Below are 21,755 nucleotides of genomic sequence, written 5' to 3' on the forward strand. Positions count from 1 at the left end.
TAAACACGTGCATTTTTATTGTTTTACATTCGATTTCAAAGATTTTTATAACATGCTTGCGTGTGCTATTTATCTCATATAATTTCCGAGTTATAGGCATTCAAAATTGATATTTTAAAATTTTGCAATACCTTGGTCCGCTTTTTTAAAAATATAGGTCGTAATTTTGGACCGAATGGACTCAAATTTTGTTTTTTAGATTTCAGATCAATATCAATTATGGCAGATTTAGAGCAGATTTAAAAACTATTTATGACGATCGGTAAAATTGTGGGCAAAAATAAGATATTTAAAGTGCCCTGGAGACGATCAAATAAACCCGTCAATCAGTGCATATGTGTGCGTGTCGTATGCCTGAAGCTTTAAAGGAGACGTACAAATAAATATTTCAATCAATATAATGATTTTCATGATCTTGAAAAAATCAAAAAATTCACTGGTGTTTACTAACTTTTGAGGCTCTCTTTATATGTATATAATCCACTCCTAACTCAAAAAAATGAATAAGCTGATTGAGGCAATTGACAAGTATATATTTTATTATTTAATGCTTCTTAAAGTTTAAATCAGTACTATTTATTTAAATCGATCCCACGCAAATCAAATGGACACCTCTTATCACAGAAATGTTAAGTTTAACATGTTAAATTTAACTTAATTGGATATGCAAGCATCTATGTAGTAAGGGTTGATTAATATTTATTTACTCACAAAGTTAAACAATTGAATAGTTGCGGTAACTAAAGAAAAAATTATGTTGGCAGTAAATAAATAAAGCACTATGTCCGTTACTAAGAACAACCTATTAAATTATTATTACACCTGCTTCAAGAGTTGTAAGGAAAATTAAAATTAAGCAATCAATTGGAAATAGTCAATAGATAAGAATTGCTTGTCTTTGCTACTGAAAGAATAAATTTATATTTTATACAAAAATTAAATTTAAAAAAAAAATCTATCAATATAATTTGAATAAAACTAATTAACTTCTTATGATGGCGGATTATAAGTCTTTCGGTTTGGAGGGTGAAAATAATGATGGGGAGAAACTGTTTGCAGAAGATAATTCCAATATTGAGGATTCTGAGGAAACGGCAGTAGAAAAAGCAGCTGGTGAACTGTGCAACTATGAAAATATGCCAGACGAACCAGCATCAAATGAACAGGGTGATCTACCTTTGGCACTTTTACCTCCAGATCATCCTTTATTGGCCAAGTTTCAACAATCGCTGAAAGAGTTTCTCATACGCACCAGAGATCAATTGATTAATGAAATTGAAGAAATAAAATACTCCGTCAAACAAAAAGAACAACAGCGCGAAGAACAGGGCGCCATACTGTATGACAGACAACAAGAAATTCAACGACAAAACGAACAGCTCGAAGAATTTGCTCAAGAAATTCAAGAAAATCTTCAGCAACGACATCGCGAAGAAGAGGCTGTGAGTCAACTGAAAGCCGAGTATGAGGAAAAGTCTCAAATAACGAAGGAACAAAAGACCTTGTACAACAAACGTATGGCTGAGCTGCAGCACATGCAAGAACTCGAGAACAATATACGCAAATGGACCGATGACGTTGAGGACGAAGTGAAAAATGCCAAACGTGTTGTAAGTCGGGATACTCAGTTGCAACAACAATTGTCTGAGGAGAAGAAACGGTCGGATTTATTATTCTATCACTTGGATGTGGAAGTAAAGAAAAGCGAAACGGAATTGGAAATGGTGCAGAATGAAATAAAAGACATGGACGAAGTTTTGGATGCATTGAATATGAGTGTTTCGAATGCAAATGCAGACTTGGAAGCATTGGAAAATGAACATAAACGTTTGACGCAATCTTGGTCGGAAGTGATAGTGGCAATTTCGTTGCGTGATCGTATACTGTATCAAGTTAAGGTGGAAACGGAGTAAGTTTTGATAAATTTATTTACATTTCGTCAGCTCGGAATTGAGAAAAACGACAAAGAAGTTTAACCCCCTGTCTATACTTGATACATTTTTATCATGATAAACGTCAAAATGGTTGTCAGGTATAGTCTCCATTTATTAGTATTATTGCTTCGTTGTGACAATGATAAAGTCTATCGCAAATGGTTAAAAAGGTCCATGATTTTACATAGCCACAATGCAAATGTCCTCCCTGAATATGGACTTAGTCCTAATAGCACTATGTTATTAGTAAAAAATTACCACCAAATTTTGTGAAAATCGTTCCATAATTGAACATAGCTTCTAGGGATGCCAAACGGGACTGGGTTTTACAAATCCCGGGATTCGGGATTTTAGAAATGCAAATCCCGGGATTTTTCGGGATCCCGGGATTTTAATTAAATGTCAAAAAACATCAAGTTCAACAATAAATACTATTTATTTCGTTAATACACTAAGTAGAAATATAAAAAAGCAAAAACTAATGCATTGAATTAAAATATATATATATAAAGTATTTCGGAAACTGGGCTACATTTGTCCCTAGTCCCCATACATGGTCCCCTTCAGAAAATGACTTTAACATTCATAATTGTCTTATAATAATTAATATAGTGATAAAATTGAATAAACAAGTTGTATATGAAAATTAATCTTTCTACCAACTCCTGTGAGGACCAGTCAAAAAATAATTTGTATATAATGATATTAACATAAATTTCATTCATTCATAAATACATATTCAAGTCCCCATAGAAGACCAAAACTACATATTGATGGTGGGTATAAAAGATATGCCATAGCCGAATATAACACTCTTACTTGTTATACCCTTCACCATGAGTGGCAAGGGTATATATAAGTTTGTCATTCCGTTTCTAATTTCTACATTTTTCATTTGCGACCCCACAAAGTATATATATTCTGAATCGTTATAGATAGCGGAGTTGATATAGCCATGTCCGAGAAAAAAAATCGAGAAAATCGGTCCACAAATGGCTGAGATATAAGGAAAAAACCAGGACAACCTCGATTTTTGACCTATTTTTGACCCATATCTGGATTACTAAATCATAAAGGGTATATAAAATTCGGCACAGCCGAATATAGCTCTCTTACTTGTTTTATATTAGTATTATAAGTATGCTGAAATTTAGCTTTCTAGGTTTCATCTTAAAATATTAAAAAATCTCGTAATTTTCGGGATTTGTTAATCCCGAAAAATCCCGGGATTGTGTTTCACAAATCCCGGGATTCGGGAAATCCCAATCCCGAAAAATCCACCACATATCAGCATATCTCGCCAATTTGTAGACCGATTTAGATGATTATTCAGAAATTATTTCTGGCAGATTTGAGTGTGTATTTATTTCTATACGTTATATTGTCATAGTAATTTTTGTGTATAAATTACACTATACAACAAAATCAATTTTTTTCCAAAATTACAAGGTCCGACCAATAAATTTTGAAAGAGAAGACAAAAGAGACACGTGTATTGGCGTTTTTAAAGTTTACATCTGAATTTCATTTGAGGGGGAGTTAAAGTTTCCCAACTCTGGCACATTCTTATTGTTAATCGGCATAAGAATCCATGTGATCCTTACATTTTAGGTATAAAATGTGTTCAGCAAATTTATGTAAAATATTACGGAGAACATTTTTGTAGAATATATTAACCCTCTAAATCCTCAAGGCATGGGTCTTTTTTGTCCTTCGTTTAAAAAAGAGCAAAAAACATCATACATATGTATATTTTATGCCATTTTATAAAAAATGTGATTTTGGTAAATTTTATCAGAAGTAAATATCATTACTCGCAAACTCTTATCGATAATTGGATGATTTTTGTTATGTTGGTAGGATAATAGTCTTTAAGAACTGGTATGATTTATCACTAGAATTTAGTCAAATTTTAATTTCAGTGGAATAAAAGTGCTTAGGGTCAAAAGGGGTTAAACACATTTTACTACCAGGAGAAAGGCCAAAGTGTCCTTTTTAATCCCATATATACTTGTTGACCAGTTTTGACCTGTTTGTTGAACACTTTTTTCATTTGAATGAAATTACTCCCAATTTGTTTTTTCTATTTTTATTTTACTTGTTCATGTGACTGGCGCAAAGTACAAGCCGTAATTTTGAAGATATTGCGATAAAATTTGGTACATAAATTTTTTTCGGCCCGAGGACGAAGCCAATTGAAAATGACTGAAATCGGTCCATTATTTCACCTAGCACCCATACAAATGTTCTCCTGAAATTGGACTTTATCGGTCGTAAATGGTTAATTTATATAGGTATCTACACAAATTTTGCTCCAAATAAGTTTTATATAAACTGAATTAATGTCACCTAATTTTATTATGATCAGTCCATAATTAGTCATAGCTCCCATATAAGGCCCGCTTCCGAAAATCACTTTAACGAGCATAAATATCTTAAAAATTTTGGTATAAACATAAAATTCGACAGAAATTACTTCCATATAGACATAAATCACATGACCTAATTTCATGGCGATCGGTCCATAAATAGGCATAGCTCCCATATAATGCCCTCTTCCGAAAATCATTCACGAAAATAAATTATAGTGTAGGGTATTATATGGTAGAGCTTGACCGAACATATTTCCTTACTTGGTTTTATCATAAAAAATCCGCATTTTCATACTTAATGCTATAAAAAATTTAAAGTTCAACTTTAGCTTTAAATTTCTCAATAAATGCTGAACCGATTTTAATGAAATTAAAACTGGAGAAAAATTCAAGAAGATATCTGTCCATCAAAAAAAAATCTAAAATATCTCTATCGGTTCAAAAGTTACAGAGTTTTGGTGGATGAAAAACGATAATGAGCCACTGTGTGGTGTTATATTTATGGTACGTTACAATTATTCGTGATTCAATATATTCGATTATAATGCCATTATTACACTACTTCTAAGTAATAACGATGAATGACGATTATATAATTGAAAAATAAAATAGGGGCAACAATTTTTAACATTAGAGCGAATATCATAAATTTAACGATTTATTAGTAAGTTCATTAACACAATTTTCATTTGCAGCAAAGGAAAAGAAACGATTAAATTAAATACGGCTGGAATTGAGGCTACTCAGAAGCAGATTAAGAAAGAATTACAAGTAAATGAAAAATTGGAGACTTTTAAAAAGCGGCTAGCTGAAGACTTCACAACATTAAAAAAGGATTGTAAGTGACATTTTAAAATACTCCTTTATTAATGTATTTTTTAAAATAAACGATCCAATTTCGCAAATAGGCAAACAACAATCTGATATTTTGGCGAGCTTAGAAAATAAACTCTCCGACATACCCTTACTACTAGATCAAACAGAAAAAGATCTAAAAGAGGCCAAGAAGGAAGGTACACAATTGGAAACTGAAATTCGACGACTCCAATGGAAAGTCGATAAACAAAATAATAAAAAATACGAAGTTGAAGAAAACATATTAAAATTGGCCCAAGATCATTTGATCACCGATAAAGCAAGTGAATATCGCTTGAAATTGCTGAATAATGCCCAGGAGCAGAGAAGAGGCATGGAATTGAATCTAGCCCAGGCCCAAAATCAATTGGCTGGCACTTTGTTGGATATGGAACGTGTTAAAGGGAACAATTTTAGAATGAGTCAAGAAAATGAGAAACTTTGTGAAGAACTTGATGCTCTAGAAAAGACATCGGATCATTTTAATGCTGAGTTGAAGTATTTGGAAACGCAAATTGATATAAAAATGAAACGGATGGATAAATTAATGAATCAATTGGACGAGCTAATACGGAATAGTGAGGGCAGTGAAATAAGTCCAACTGAGTTGAAGGTAATTATTTTATTGAGAATAAGATCTTGTTAGTTTCAATATATGATCATCTAGACTCCAAACAAGATGGGACGTCTTAGGCCATATATGCTCGATGAATGGCCATAGGAATAAACTGGGGAATTGCGGGGATTGAAAGAATTACGCGAATTTCGTTACGTAGCTCTCCATTGTGTGCTTTGTTTATTATGTTGTACTAGCTACGAGGCCGGGTCAACTGTTAGGGACATATTTGATATGACTGCACTGACTGTAATAAAAGAGAGAAAATCATAAACATAAAAAAATCCGCAACATAAACTTGCTTCTACAAATGCTAAACAGCAACTGATTTGATTTTGATCTCAGAGATCGTAACAAAGCAACAAACAAGTGGTCATTTCAGTAAAACACAGACACACTAATAGTGTAGGTGTGTCAACAAAGCGTCAGCAGAATTTTTTGGCCTATGCACGTGTGCATTAGAATCCCAATTTTGCTCGTGACTGCTTTATATATATAATTCTTCTGTACTTGTGTTAGTAACTGAACTCCTCCTTAACGGCTGGGCCGATTTCGTTGTGTGTGTTTGAGTGGGTCCCTGGATGGTTTAGATTCACAATTGACCTATATAGGAATAATGGGCATGGCACCTCCCATACAAAGTAAAAAATTATTATTGCATATCTGGGATACTATTATAGTGGGAGTCTTCAAACTTTGTGTGAGCTATGGCAGAACAACGTTTGCCGGGACAACTAGTTTTGTATATAATAGTAAATATTTTATGTTTTTATGCTAAAAAATATTTATTAAAACAACTTCGTCATATATTAAGTAGGAAAATGTTAGATCGGAGGTCATAGTTGTTTTTTATTTTAATATTTTGGTTGTACACTGATTGTATTGTATTTATAATGTTCGCTCCGTATTCCAAGGGGTTATAGAAAGCTTTTTCCCTTTCGGATCTTGATAAATTATCAAGATCCGAAATATTTACAACTTGTTCTTCTAAGAATAAAAGCTGCATCCAACAATTAAAACATAATTTCTAAAAAAATCGACCTTGAAATACGAATATATTACCTACAAAATATTTTTTATTATTTACCTTTATCGAATTGTATATTTTAGTTGAGCACTATTGGTGCATTATTTCGATTATTTTTTAAATATTTAAAGAAAATATATCAATAAACTGCATGGTATCTTTGTTATTTAAAATTGAATGCAAAAATCCAAAAACTAAGTGATTTTGCTAGATATTTCAATATTTTTTATTTGCAAATTTGGCAACTGTGGCGAAAAGAAAATTTTGTTTTTATTTATAAAGAACTTTCTTATATGATATAATACCTCCATTTGTTTATTTTATATAAACTATTAAACTTTATATAATTAAATTTCAGTATGGAATGACATCTTTTTTGTTCCGCCTGTGTCCTGTGTTCACCGAGTATTTTGTATAAGAAATTTATGGAGAATTCGGGAGAATTTCATACTTTTTATACTTCTAAACTTTTAAATAATAATAAAAAATCCAAAAATATATACATTTTCTTTAAATTATGATTCTGGCCAAGTATTCTTCTGAATTAATTCCAAAATGTTATATATTTATTGGCGACATATTTTTGTATTTGAATAGAAGCAAATTTTATTTTTTCCTGGTTTTAATACATAAATTTGCATTAATTTCAGGTGTATGAAAAAAGTCAGTTTACGGTTTCATATAGAGATAAATGCCAGCTTTCCGCGGATATAATTTTTTTTCCCGAAAAAATCAGTTTTCATTTTCGAATTATCACCAACCGTCTCCATATGTCTGCCCCAATGTGCATTGTGTGAAATTGACCCGTTTTGGTAAATTTGTTGTCACTCTGTAGAAAAAAACACATATTTCTTTATTAATTCCTTATAAAATCTGTTTTTAAAAAAGGTACCAAAAAAAGGAACAATTTGACGTACAAATATCAAAAAAGTGCCAAATTTAAAGTGCACAATTCCATTTTAATTTAATTTCTGGAATATGGGATACAAAAAAGTACAAATCTCGGTTTTTTCCCTTTTATACCCTTAAAAGTACAAAAATCAAAAAGTACCACCAAAAAGTACCAGCCAAAGCTGACTTCTATTTTTATTTTGCGTACGTTCGTTACCACATGTTTATAATTATCATTATGAAAACTTAAACTCGATGAAATCCACCTTATGCACTAAACATAGAGCAACAAAAATGCTAGGAAAAGTTTCAAAAGCGTACGAACGTACGTTCGTGACCCCAGGAAATGCCCGCCCATATATAAAAAATGTATTGATAAAAACATGAGATGGTAGAAATTCATTAACCATTGGGGATTTCAATAATTGATTTATGTATTTAAGTCCTTAGATTTTGATCACATACTCGAAACTTTTTCATTTCACATTCTGCAAATATTTGACGAAATAAACGTGACATGTCACTTCCTTTTTAAGAAAAAATAAGCTTTAAATTATTGGATGTTGCGCCAAACATTAATTAATATAAATTAAATTTTTTAATTGCAAATTTTCTTGTTTAATTTCAGATCAAACAATTAGAAAAATCCATACAGGCCACTGAACAACAAATTATGGAATATCAGCAATTTTGGATAATGCTGCAAAATCATTTTGTCAATCTCACCCAGAAGAGAAGTGCACAAATGAATCAAATTCAAATTACCCAAAAACGTAAACCAACATTCAGTACAAATCAAATGCAATATCATTATTTCAAACATAATTTTTTCCAGAATTATCCATTATAAAGCAGAAATCCCTAAAAGTCGACCAAGAACTTGAGCAGTCGGAAACCAGTACCAAAGAATTGAATCGCGATATACAAATTTATCAGTCAAAACTGGAGCTCTTAAATGCCAAAATGGCTAAGAAACGCCAACAACATGAATCTGAGGAAAGTGAGTGTGAACAAGAACATGCTGAACTATTAGAAAGACTTAAGGTAATTGTAACATCAAATAATAATTTAAAATCGTTTCAAATATTTAATAAAAAAAACTGGTTTAAACTTATATATAAGGATAATGAAATGCATGCCTTGAGATTGGAGGAAGATATTAATGAATTGCAAACAGAAACTGAACATTACAAGGACATTGTACTGGACAAACATCGAGAATCTTTATCGTGGGAGACCAAATATAAACTTATAGAGGAAACATTACGTTGGCGCAAAGAGGAAAGCGCACTTGATAGTGAATTGGGTACAATGCGCACCGAAATTCATCGCATGCAAATACGTAACCAACAACTAAAACGGGCCCAGGAAAAACTAATCGGAGATCTTGATCACTGTGTTATGCATCGTGAACAGATTGTTGTATCAGCTGCTATAAAGCAAAACATGGAATCAAAACCCACAAGAGTTAAACAGTCCAGTAACACGACTCAATTTAAAATCAATGATTTGCGTAATAAACTAAAGCAAATACAGAACGACATAACCATACTATCCGATCAGCAAATAGTCCAGACTAGGAAGGAATACCTACAAATACAAGATGAAATAAAAGACCTACGTTACGAAGTCGATCAAGAAGAATCTCAGGATAATTTGATACGTACAGAAATCGAACAGGCTCTTTTATTAAAATATCAAAATCTTGAGAATATTGTACGAAAACAAAATCGTGCCAAGTCCTATCGACGTCTCAACGCTTCTACTCAACCGATGAAATTACCACGTAATGAAACAGCCATACTATCACAGATACAAAAACAAACGGAAATGAACGATCATTTGACAGATATTGTTCAAACGCTGGGTACTGAGTATCCTCACAAACAAGCGTTCTTTGCAAGACTTCTGCAAATTTTGAAAGATTGAATTGAAATTAATTCTACTTTAATATTTTTACAAATAAATACATATAATTCTTCAATATAAAAGTAATCGCATTTGAATCTACCCAGCAGTTCTAGAGCCGTGTGTCCACTAGCAAGCGGAAGAACTTCTGCAAGTATTTGCAGAAGTGTGTCCACTCAAATCGAAAGTTATTACGACCAACTTTTTTTTATACCCTACACCACCATAGTGGGGAGGGTATAATGCGTTTGTGCAGATGTTTGTAACGCCCAAAAATATTAGTGTAACACCCACCGATCGACTTAGAATCACTTTCTGAGTCGATTAAACGATGTCCGTCCATCTGGCCGGCTGGCTGACTGTCCATGTAAACCTTGTGCGCAGAGTACACGTCGCAATTTTGAAGATATTTCGATGAAATTTGGTACATATTATTTTTTCGGCTCAAGGACCAAGCCCATTGAAGCTGGCTGAAATCGGTCCATTATTTCACCTAGCCCCCATACAAATGTCCCTCCGAAATTGGACTTTATCGGTCATAAATGTTTAATTTATATATGTATCTCCACAAATTCCGCTCCAAATAAGTTTTATATACACAAAATTCATGTCACCAAGTTTTGTTACGATCCGTCCATAATTAGTCATAGCTCCCATATAGACCCGCTTCCGAAAATCACTTTAACGTGCATAAATCGCTTAAAAATTTTGGTATACACACAAAATTCAACATAGTTAACTTTAATATAGACATAAATCACACGACCTAATTTCATGGTGATCGGTCCATAATTGGTCATAGCCCCTATATAAGGCCCACTTCAGAAAATCACTCAAAAATAAAAATTATTGAAATTTGAAAAGAAAAATGTTTTGCGCTTTTACTTAGTGTAGGGTATTATATGGTCGGGCTTGACCGACCATACTTCCTTACTTGTTTTTTTTTAATTTTCATTTATTTATTGTATCTTCATTATTTAACGAACTAACAATAAGTGGTACAAATCTTATATCTAATAAGGACGAACAATTTTGTATTCATGGTTGTTTTGGTTAAATTGACATTCTTCCTTCTAGATTAGGTCGCTGTGTCCCTCCTTCTTAATCGAGTGTGGCCACGGTTAACTAATATGTTGCGGGCCAATGGGTTTGGATTAATTTCAAGCTTTTTTAAATATCAGACGAATATATCAAATATAAAAAAGGTCCCAGGATACTGCCTTGGGGGACTCCAGCTTCAATGGGTTGTGCAGTACTTAAAAAGTTTCCCTCTTTAACCTTAAATGTTCGACCAGTTAAATAGCTTTCCAAAGCTTATGTGTGTTTGCGGGTAAATTTTGACTCAATTTGTATATTACACCAGCATGCCATACCTTATCAAACGCTCGAGAGATGTCGATGAAGATTGCGGAACAGTATTTCTTTTCTTCAAACGCTTTTCTCACCATATTTACAATTCTATGGGTTTGTTCGATAGTACTGTGTTTTCTTCTAAATCCAAATTGATGATTCGGAATACAATTGTTTTCAGTTAAAATCGGGTACAACTTGTTCATAAGTATCTTCTCAAATAGATTTGAAATATTAGATAATAGGCTGATGGGTCTGTATGATTCTACTTTTGTGTGATCTTTTCCCTACTTGGGTATCATGGTAACCAGTGAAACCTTCCATTCTGGAGGATAATATTTAAGCCGTAATATAGCATTAAAAATAAAAAGAATTAGCTATTAGTAGCTCCATAAGCATCTTGTTACTGATTTTGTCAATACCAGGCGCTTTCTTGGAATTTAAGTCAACAATAGCCTTTTCGATCTCTCGAATCTCAAAACGTAGGTGTACGGCTGCTCCAAAATGGGGTACTTTTTTAAATGATTAACAAACAGATTCCCTTTTTCAGTATCATTTCTTGCCCAACCACCACTTGAATTTCGCAAGGAGGACTTACATATGACAGGTCTTTTAAGACTTTTTGTTGCTCGCCATAATGAGTAATCCGATATTTTTTCAATGATTCCATTTTTCGAAATTCCAAGAGCTTTTTAAGTGTTTTTATACAATCTTTAAGCTTCGATTTAGTTGGGGGGATCTGTGCATTTAAGAGCCGTTCGACATCTGCAGAATTAATTCTATTATATCTAATTTGTCGGGGGGTTTGGGTAGCATGTTGAGCAGCCAGTTTGAGATTTTTATCGAAATTGATAAGAGAGTGATCGATGTTTTCTCGTGTTCTTAGCGGTAAGTTTTCCGAGCAATGTGTACTGAGGTATTTTTTATATTTGAGCCAATTTATTCTTGTGCCTGCCATCGCTAATTTACCAGTCGGAGATACAATTTCTAGGGGGCTCAATAAAATAACAAGATAGTTCCAGCGAGGATTCAATTTGAATCCTTTCTCTAGGGATATTTTTCATAACGCTAAAATCAATAACATCCAGTATTTTTCGTGGGTCAATAGGCCAGTAAGTAGGTTGGCCGCTCGAAAGCACATTCAAACCCATTTTAGAAATTGTATAGAACAAAACACGACCTTTAGGGGTAATCAGTCGTGATCCCCAGAATGTGTGCTTAGCATTATAATCGCCAGCAGCCAGGAAACGGGGGCCTAGTGATTTAAAAAATCTATTATATTGACTTTCTGTAATTGAAAATCTAGGGGGTGAGTATATCGATGAAATCACTAAGTTTCAATGAAAATCTTCAAGACAGATTGTAGTAGCTGGAAGATAATCTTCGCAAAAGTCACACATTAAGTAGTTTTTGATTCGAGCTTTTATTAAAATTGCCGAGCCTCCGCGTGCTTTACCTCTGGGATCTTTGGTCTCATATATTACATATCCATTTATTCGAAATGAACTTCTGGACGTCAAATGAGTTTCACAACATATAAATTCATAAACAAATTTAAGCACCTGTGTTTTACTATAAAAATTTAAATTGTTTCGAATGTGTTCTGTTTTCTATTTGCTTAAATTTGTATATGAAAATACGTACTTTTAATAACGTTTATCTTTATAAATCCTCAACTAATCGAGTATCCATCGAAATTATTTTCCACGAATATAGTAGAGAGATATAGTCCTATACCATGTTCTTTTTTAATTTTTCACACCCCGATATTTATATACTCCGAAAATTGACCTTTAACATTTTGGAAGTAAACAGTTTTATTAACACCATTTTATGGACAATATATTTGGCTTTAAAATGGAGTGAAAAATTATGCTGGTTTTTAAGTAGTTTAAAAGTTATGGGCAATTATGTGTATATAATTTTAGACAATTTTAACAAATTTTTCAATTCGCGATATTTTTGAAATGGGATGGGTTTCCGATGAAAAAATCATTGATTTGAGAAACCCTTTGGAACCGTAAAGATGACAAATTAGAAAAAAGAAGTTTTCTGTCCGTTTTGATATGGATTCTCCCTATAGTCTTTTGAGGACATACGCCATAATTCAGGATAACTTTCAAGTTTTTTAATTACCAAATGTGCTTGTTTTTAAATTACCAAATTTTTTGTTAATTTTTATAAATTTGGAAATGAACTAAAAAAACACAACACAAAATTAAAGGCAGAAGAGAATACCACAAACCCGACTTCTTCTGCAAGTCTTCAAAACACTTGCAGGTCACAGCAAGTCGGTCAAGTAACTTCCATCAAGCAACAAACACGTGTTTTCACATAATTGCTGCAATTAACTTCTGCAATCAGTGACTTCTGGAAGTTACATGTTTACACGACAAAAACTTCTGGAAGTCACTTCTGGAAGCAACTTCCGCAAGAAAACTTGGTAGTTTACACACGGCTTAGGAGATTGTTCCGAACTAGTGATTTTACCTATAATTTATGGTGACAACTAGTTACATAACTATGTAACCGGTAAGTGAATCGAATGCGTTGACTATTTTGGACCAGCTATCAGACTGTCTCATTGTAATCCAAAATGTTGTAATCCTGCTTATGACATGCACGTATAAAATAACTAGTAACGTAGATAGAGTCATTTACCTTACTAGCTTCCTAACTAGACCAAGTGGTCTGCGACATAACTAGTTAATAGTGTGTTAAAAGTTTTAAAAGCTTAGTTTCTAAGCAAATTCTTAAAGACAGTACTAATTTTAAGACAAAATTTTACTTTTTGGTTAAAAGGGTAAGAAAACAAAGGACGAAATGCGTGAACATATTTTAAAATTGAGAAAAGGTGAGAATTCCTTGAGTTCAATTGCTAAAATTTTACATTTTTGTTAAAAAGGGTAAGACAAAAAAGAACATTTGTATCGAAATGTGTGAACATATTTTAAAATTGAGAAAAGGTGGGAATTCCTTGAGTTCAATTGCTAAAATTGTTGGACGTGCCAAGTCTACAGTGCACAGTGGGGCAGAATCGAAATTTTTTGGAAATAAATCTGGCATTTCTAAACGGCTGGTCCGATCGGGATAAAATTTGAGTTGGGTGTAGCCAAGGAGTATTCGAGTGGGGGCTCAAAGTAGGGTACCTTCGACATGTAAAATTTTTAAACACGTGCCATTTTTTTGTTTCCCATCCGATTTCAAAGAATTTTATATTTTATGTCACCTTTTTGTCCAAAAAACAACAAAAATATACTATTTTTTGAATTTTTAAATTGAAAATCTGTTATTTTTGGATTCGTAATTGATATTGCTCTGAAATCGTTTGTATGTTGTTGGTAATTTAGTTGTCTAACTAACAAAAAAAATTCGAGTCCATTCGGTCCAAAAGTGCGCCCTATATTTTTAAAAAAGCGGACCAAGGTATGGCAAAATTTTAAAATTTCAATTTTGAAATGCCTATAACTAGGAAATTATAAGAGATAAATAGCACACGCAAGATCTAGCCGAGCGCTTTCCAAAAATATAAAATTCTTTGAAATCGGATGGGAAACAAAAAATGGCACGTGTTTAAAAATTTTACATGTCGAAGGTACCCTACTTTGAGCCCCCATAGCGCAGCCCCTGGATTATTTGTAGGGCCCATTTTAATAACTTAAACTCGAATACTCCTTGGCTACGCCCAATTCAAATTTTATCCCGATCGTCCGATCGGCCGTTTAAAAATACCAGATTTATTTCAAAAAAATTTCGATTCTGCCCCACTGTGCATTGTAAATTTGTTAATTTTTAATAAATTAATAAACTTTTAATCAATTAGCAAATTCATTTAATTTTTTTTCGTATGAAATGACGCCATATTAGGTCGTCCATTTTGAATTTGCTAATTCTGAAAACGGATTCGTAATCAGCGACCCCAAAAACCCATAAACAAATTTGTGGATCATTTTGTACATTTTTCAACTTTTGGCCGGACAAAGGTGTCTTTGGCCGCACTGTGCGCTGGGAAATAAAGAATTGAATGTGTTGGTGAGATAGTTTACTTTTGCGCACCTCTGATGTAGAGCAAAAAAACAAATTCATAATTGAAATGATTTTTTTTAATAAATATTATTAATCGAACATGACTTTTTTCATTCAGAATAAAAACTTGATCACAAATATTATAAAACAGACGTTATCCTGTCCAAGTTAAAAAATGCTTGTGTTCGATTTGTGAATTTATGAGAAGCGGTTTGAAAAGGGTAAAAATAGTTAAAAAGAAAAAAAAAACGTATTATTGAATGATAATTTTTATTCATATAGGACATAGAAGCGCTACTGAGAGACAAAGAACCTAATGTGCTGTTTTTCTATAGCGAACGAGTACTTTGAGTGGACATTTAACATGTGTTTTGTTATTGTAACAAAAACAAAATACATATAAAACGTCCTCTCAAAGCAATCGTTCGCTATAGAAAAACAGCACATAAGTTTGTTATCAAAAACCTAAGTCTTGCAACAACAGCATACATGTAAATCAATGTACATATTTTGAGTTTTTATATAAGTAATCGAATTTTGGTCTGAAAAATGTGTGATCACAGATCGAGCTCCTTTTCTTGATTAAACGCTTATTGGCCAAGTTATTAGTGATTTTAGATATTATGAGTTTTTATATAAAAAATCGATTTTTTTGTCAGAAATATGAGTGATCACAGGTAGAGCTCATTTTTTGGATTAAACGCTTATTGGCCAAATTATTAGCGAATTTAGATATTTTGAGTTTTTATATAAAAAATCGAATAGAGTTTTTTTTCTTGATTGGCCAAGTTATTATCGAATTTAGATATTGTGAGTTTTTATATAAATAAATTAAATGCTGATTGGCCACGTCATTAGCGAATTTAGATATTTGGAGTATTTGTGGACGTGGAAAATTTTTATTTATGTAAAAACTTTTGCGGACTGTGTATTGCGAACATTAAAAGAAATTAGTTAAATCGGTCCAGGCATCCTGCGATTTTAGATATATCGAAAAAAAAATTGGCGTGTTCAATTTTTCTTTCAGTACAAACTTAAATAGGATTACTATAATTATTTAAACAAAAAATTGGCCAACTCGATGTAGCCGTTTTCCGATTTTAGATAAATCGAAAAAGTGGGCGTAAAAGTGGACGTGGTCAATTTTTCATTCCGTAAAAACCTAAGTTGGGCTATGACCAACATTTAAAAAAAAAATTGTTTAAATCGGTTCGGCCGTTCTCTACTGATGCAATTACCAACGAACAACATTTGATTTTTATTTATATAGATTTTACGGAAATGTTTACCTTTTTCACATAAATTTTTAAGTAATTGCAATTCAATTGCATTATCTAAAGATTTAGAATAACAATTTTAGTATGATAACAAATTTTTTTTTAGGTCAAAATTTCTTTTTTGTTATGTGACTGATGTATTGTTTTAAGCGAAATAAAAAATTTATCCCACAAAAGCATTTCGTTCTAAAATAGAACGAAATTTGTTTGGGCCCAACAAACCGCGTAAATGGAGGCTTACTTTAGTAAAAAATAAAAAAATAAACAGATCATACTGTTTAGGAATTTATTGCAATCAAATCATTCTATTAATGTCTAAACTAGAGTTTCCAAAAAACGAAAAATTTCAAAACCGTGGTTTCGGTTTTGTGATAATTTATTAAATATCAAGTGTTATAGAAACAAAATCAGTTGATAATATAGGAAAAGCTATACAAATTTAAAATTCAAACTTGAGACTCAAGAGGATAAAGGAAAATTGGTACATTTTCTTTTAATGGTACTTTTTTAATATATTAAATTAGTTAGCTTATATTCTTCTCAGTAAAGAAATAATCAAGAAAAGGACGACTAAACCAAACTAAGAAGTACTTTTTCGTTCTTCAAACAGTTATAGAAATTGGTACTTTATCTTCTAATTGTACTTTTTATTATATTAAATTATTTTAAATTTAGACACAGATGAATTAGAATTCGCAAAAGGTGATTTTAGTGGTGCATTTCTTTTGCATTTTCAATAATAATCGGCCCATAAATATGAAATTAGGCATTCATGAAGCTGAGTGGGAATACAAAATGTGGGTCTTTACGGTACTTTTTTAATCCTAATAATACGTTTCGAATGAGCTAGAATCCACATTACAATGAACCAATAAACTTGAAACTAGAGACATGTTATCCTGAATTATTATTAATTCAAAAAAGGGAGACTTAATAGTACTATTTATTTCTTATAATTTGGGTAGCGAATAGGGTTCCTAATTTCCTGGACATTTTTCTTTCCCGGGAGGAAATTAAAAAATCGTTTCATTCCCGGGAATTTTTTTACACTAAATTAAACCAAAAACCAGAATTTTTTTTTCGAATAAATTAACTTATAATTGTACAAGGGTTTAAATAGAAGCATAAAATAACTATATTTGGCTGTAATATGTTGGGCCAGCCTTTATAAGGGTTTCCAATTTAATAGTGGCATTTTATCGGTATTGTCACAGTCGTAGTTTTAATCAGTATAAAATCAATAAATTCTTTGTTTAATTAAAAAACTTAAGAATTGCGACTATGTTAAATATGTAAAACATACGTAGTTAGAGATATTTTTCATATCTGATTGTAGATAAACAAATTTGAGCCACTATTATTGTTATTATTTTCTCTAAATATGAATAATATTCATTGAATATCCATAAAAGTTGTATTGTTAGGCATCTTAGTAATTCCTTTAAGAGCATAAACTATAAATTAGATTCACTCTTAATAACCAATTTTTTCTACTGTGGCTTGAGTTGAGTAAAAAAAAAGTTTGCTAGAACCGAAAAAATATATGGTTATAATAGAATGATGTAATTAGCAACAAATTTGGCCATCGAAATGAATCTGAAAATTGTTACTTTTCCCGAGTAGGAACCCTAGTAGCGAAGCGCACCGGGTCAAATAAATAATTTTAATTGTCAGGAAATATTTGGATAAATCTTTGGATGAAAAAGTTTGTTTTTCATTTCTAAATTTTTAATTTGTCTACTGAAAATAAATTAAAAATAAAAACCGAAGAATAATTGTCTACTAATTGTCAACTAAAAATTTGTTTTATATCAAAAAATATTTTTAGAAAAGTAGTTTGCTTTAATATAAACCAAAAATATGATTTCCACTTTAAATGAGTTAGGGATTTTTCTTTCAAACGATTTTTTAAATGACTTTTTATAATTACTGTAAATCTGTCAACATAGGAAACTGAATTTATTAAGGGAGGTCTATTAGAGTTTTGTCTACCATAATATGTAAAAACCCGATTTTGAAAAAAAAAACGAGATACGAACTTTCTAAATTAAGCCATCGAATCGTTCAATAAATATTGAATAATAAACTTGTGTATTTATTTTTCCGCCATGCTGAGCAAATAATTTCTGTTTTTGCTCCATTTGATCAAACAATTATTTCATGAAAATATTTGATATAGTGTGACCACACAGCAAATATGATTCTTTATCGCAGCAGTTTGGCCAAACAAAAAGAGAACAATTAAATTCAGTATATGTATGATAACAAAATTCAACAAAACTTTATTCAAATAATTGCTCTACAATTCGAAATAAGTGCTTTAACCTTAAAAAGAAAAAGCATAATCTAGTAATCATTGATTTATTCCAGATAATTAAACAGCTCTATGATGAATTTGAACAACAAAAGAATGAAACATTTTATGGATATTTGGCTGAATCTATATGCGCCAACTCAGATAATCAACGGGAAATTTCTTTATTCAAAAAACGTGCAGAAGAGTTTTTATCGTATATAAATAGTTACATCAAAGAACGCTTTCCACTAATAAAAAAATTTCGAAAAACTGGTGTCCAATGCCAGAATCAGGGCAATAATGTTGAGATCCCAGAATCAGCAGGATTTTTGGACACAATAGATGCCTCCATTGAACAAGATATACCTGGACCTTCATCGCGAAATAACGTGGATTCGGTACCTTCAAGCTCAAATCGCGACATCAAGCGACAAACCCAAATTAAAATCGTTTCCAACACTAACCTTATACGAACCCTGTGCCAGAAATCTTAATGTTGTTGCCAATTTTATTGTTTTTGAAATAATGATGATTTAATTCCATCTTTCAAATAAGGCGATATTGTATCCAGAACATTATTAAAGGCGGCCTTATTTAGTCGTAAGTAGCATTCAAACCTTTTGAAAAAAATATCACAATAAGCAATATGGAGGTATCGTATTTTGATTTTTTTCTCACTTATTATCTGGATGTTTAAAAATATCAGAATTTTGCCGGAGTTGTTTTCTTTGTAAAATTAAGTTTTCTTTATTTTTTTTTTTGAATCATAAACATAAAACATTTTTAAAAAATAACGCCCATATCACAGTTTAAAATAAAAAAGTTTATTTTTTTTAAATATAAAACAAAATGAATCAGCTGACTTAAATATTAGAGATGTGTGTTTTGTGTTATTGCATTTTTCGATAAACAGTCGACGTCGACACAATACGGTCGAACGGCGTCGCTGTCACATATGTCGACCTCGTTTTTTTTCTTGAAGGCCCTAGTACGCCTACTTCATATATTTGGGGTATTCACACGGTCTACTATTTGGTCATATTGTCATAATGTCCTAATATATTATGATAGTTTAATCAAGTTTTTGTTGTGTTTCAAACAAAATAGTTCTAAACTAATATATTTATTGTTTTGTCATAAAATAATACTTTTTTTTTGTTTAAAACACAACAACAACTATTATAATATATTAGACAATTATGACTATATAACTAATAGCAGACCATGTGAATTGAGTCTTAAATATGTTCCACTTAAAAATCGTCAATAGTCTCTTCATCACTTGACTTCCATATATTGATCATTGCCAATTTATCGCTTTTCGCGCTAGATTTAGCGCTTTTTAATAACCCAGAGGTCGAATTTTTTCCTCTTAGCGCTTTTTTTAAAAAAAAGTGCTAAAGCAGGTCGTTTTCCTTATTTTGTCTTTTGACTTGAAAATAATGGAAAATCATCTTAAAAGTTTCAAATTATTCATAAAGAATTAAATTAAAAATGGCATTTGTACTAATTTCAGCAAAATTTAGCTATAGAAAAAAGTAGAGAAATATTTTTTGAATGTTTCCCTACATCCAAAAAATCTTAGCAAGTATTTTATTCAATCAGTATAGGGAATTTTAAAAATTGCTTCTAGCAATACTATTTGTTGCACATTTAAAAACACCAAATAGTGGAATTTAATATTATTTTTAGTGATTTTATATTTAAATGTAATTTTTAGCGCATTTTGGCAGTATGGACTGCGCGTTTTGTTTAAAAATAGTTGACAACGTTGATACAAATTATCAAATTTATCTACGAAGTCTTTCTCATATTTTTCCAATAGTAATTTTTGTCGTTTAGAGCTTTTCTGCAAGTTTCTCCATTCTAAAAAATACAAAATCTCAACCTTTGAGACACATTTATCAACAGTTCTGATTCGACTTCTCTCACTACAAGGGAAGCTCTTCCACGCAATTCTAGCTTTACTTTTACCTCATATTGTAAAATTATAAGGCAATTTGAATCATAGCAGAGAAGATACAACTGTTATTGTCCTCTTGTGTTCATTTTTATTTTATATTTTATTTAAAAAATTATTTTATTTTTATATAAAAGTGAATGTGTGTATGTATGTATGTTTATTAATATTAGTTTGGGATCTATAGACTGGTTAATCGGCTTAACCGATTTGCTAGAAATTTTTGCAGTATATTACTGTATATCTGGAAGGAGCTATAGGCTACTTTTTGTTTTGAAATTTTAAGTGGGCGTGGTACCTCCCATACAAAGTTAATTTTAAAAATCAAATATTTAGGAAACTATAATACCTATAGTCCTCAAATTTAGCTTGAGCAATTCCACCGTTTGTATAAATAGTTGAGGCAAAATGGGAGTAGTAGCCACAGTGGGCGTGGCACTTCCCATATGATGATTATTTTAAAAAAATCTAATATATGGGATACAATAAGATATACAGTAGTCCAAGAAAGTCTACATACAGTAAAAATTATTATGTTACTTTAATTTAAAGCAGTTTTTTTTAGTTTTTTTTGTGAGATATATAATAATACATGGCTTATGTCGATTATAGCAAAAAAAAATTCAAATAACGCCCAAAATTTCACCGTTATTAGAGTTATTGATTCTGAGTAAAATAACGAAAAAATTATTCTCGGTCACGCCTACTTTTGGGTGGGCGGGGCTATTAAGTTATATTTAATAATAATATTTAAATATAACTTAATAGTAATATTTTGAACATTAAAGCCCAAAAAACCTAAAAAAAATTTCGTTATTTGACTCAGATTCAAAAATTCTAATAACGATGAAATTTTGGACGTGATAGAAAATGTTGCTAAACCCGACTTAATTGTTTTAATTTTTTTTGGTGTGAATTTATTTTTTTAACAAATATATTTCATTACTTTTAACTTACAAATACAGCTTTCAACGAAAGAAATTTAATTTGAATTCCTGTATGTAGACTTTATTGGGCTACTGTACATAGAATCCATACATTTTGTACGGTTATTCTACCATTAATATTTAGTACAAGAATGGGCGGACTAAAATAGTGGGCGTGGCACCTCCCAAACAAGAACAAGAAAATACATGTTTTTCACATGAACTGTTTTCAGTTGCATGTTCTCGACTAGGAAACCCCAAAGACTTATTGGTCTATGAACCAGATGGAGAAACTAAAAATATTGTATATCCTAAGG

General features: G+C 31.5%; 1 protein-coding gene across 1 annotated transcript; it reads left to right on the forward strand.

The window, feature by feature from the left end:
• Positions 1–895: 895 nt before the first annotated feature.
• LOC135951360 (coiled-coil domain-containing protein 40) lies at positions 896–9,624 on the forward strand. Its single transcript, XM_065501000.1, has 6 exons — positions 896–1,909; positions 5,002–5,144; positions 5,215–5,774; positions 8,324–8,468; positions 8,531–8,739; positions 8,818–9,624. The coding sequence occupies exons 1-6, from the start codon at positions 993–995 to the stop codon at positions 9,622–9,624; spliced, it is 2,781 nt and encodes a 926-aa protein (XP_065357072.1). The 5' UTR covers positions 896–992.
• Positions 9,625–21,755: the final 12,131 nt, after the last annotated feature.

The sequence above is a fragment of the Calliphora vicina genome, chromosome 2 (assembly GCF_958450345.1).
Source record: "Calliphora vicina chromosome 2, idCalVici1.1, whole genome shotgun sequence".
Classification (NCBI taxonomy): domain Eukaryota; kingdom Metazoa; phylum Arthropoda; class Insecta; order Diptera; family Calliphoridae; genus Calliphora; species Calliphora vicina.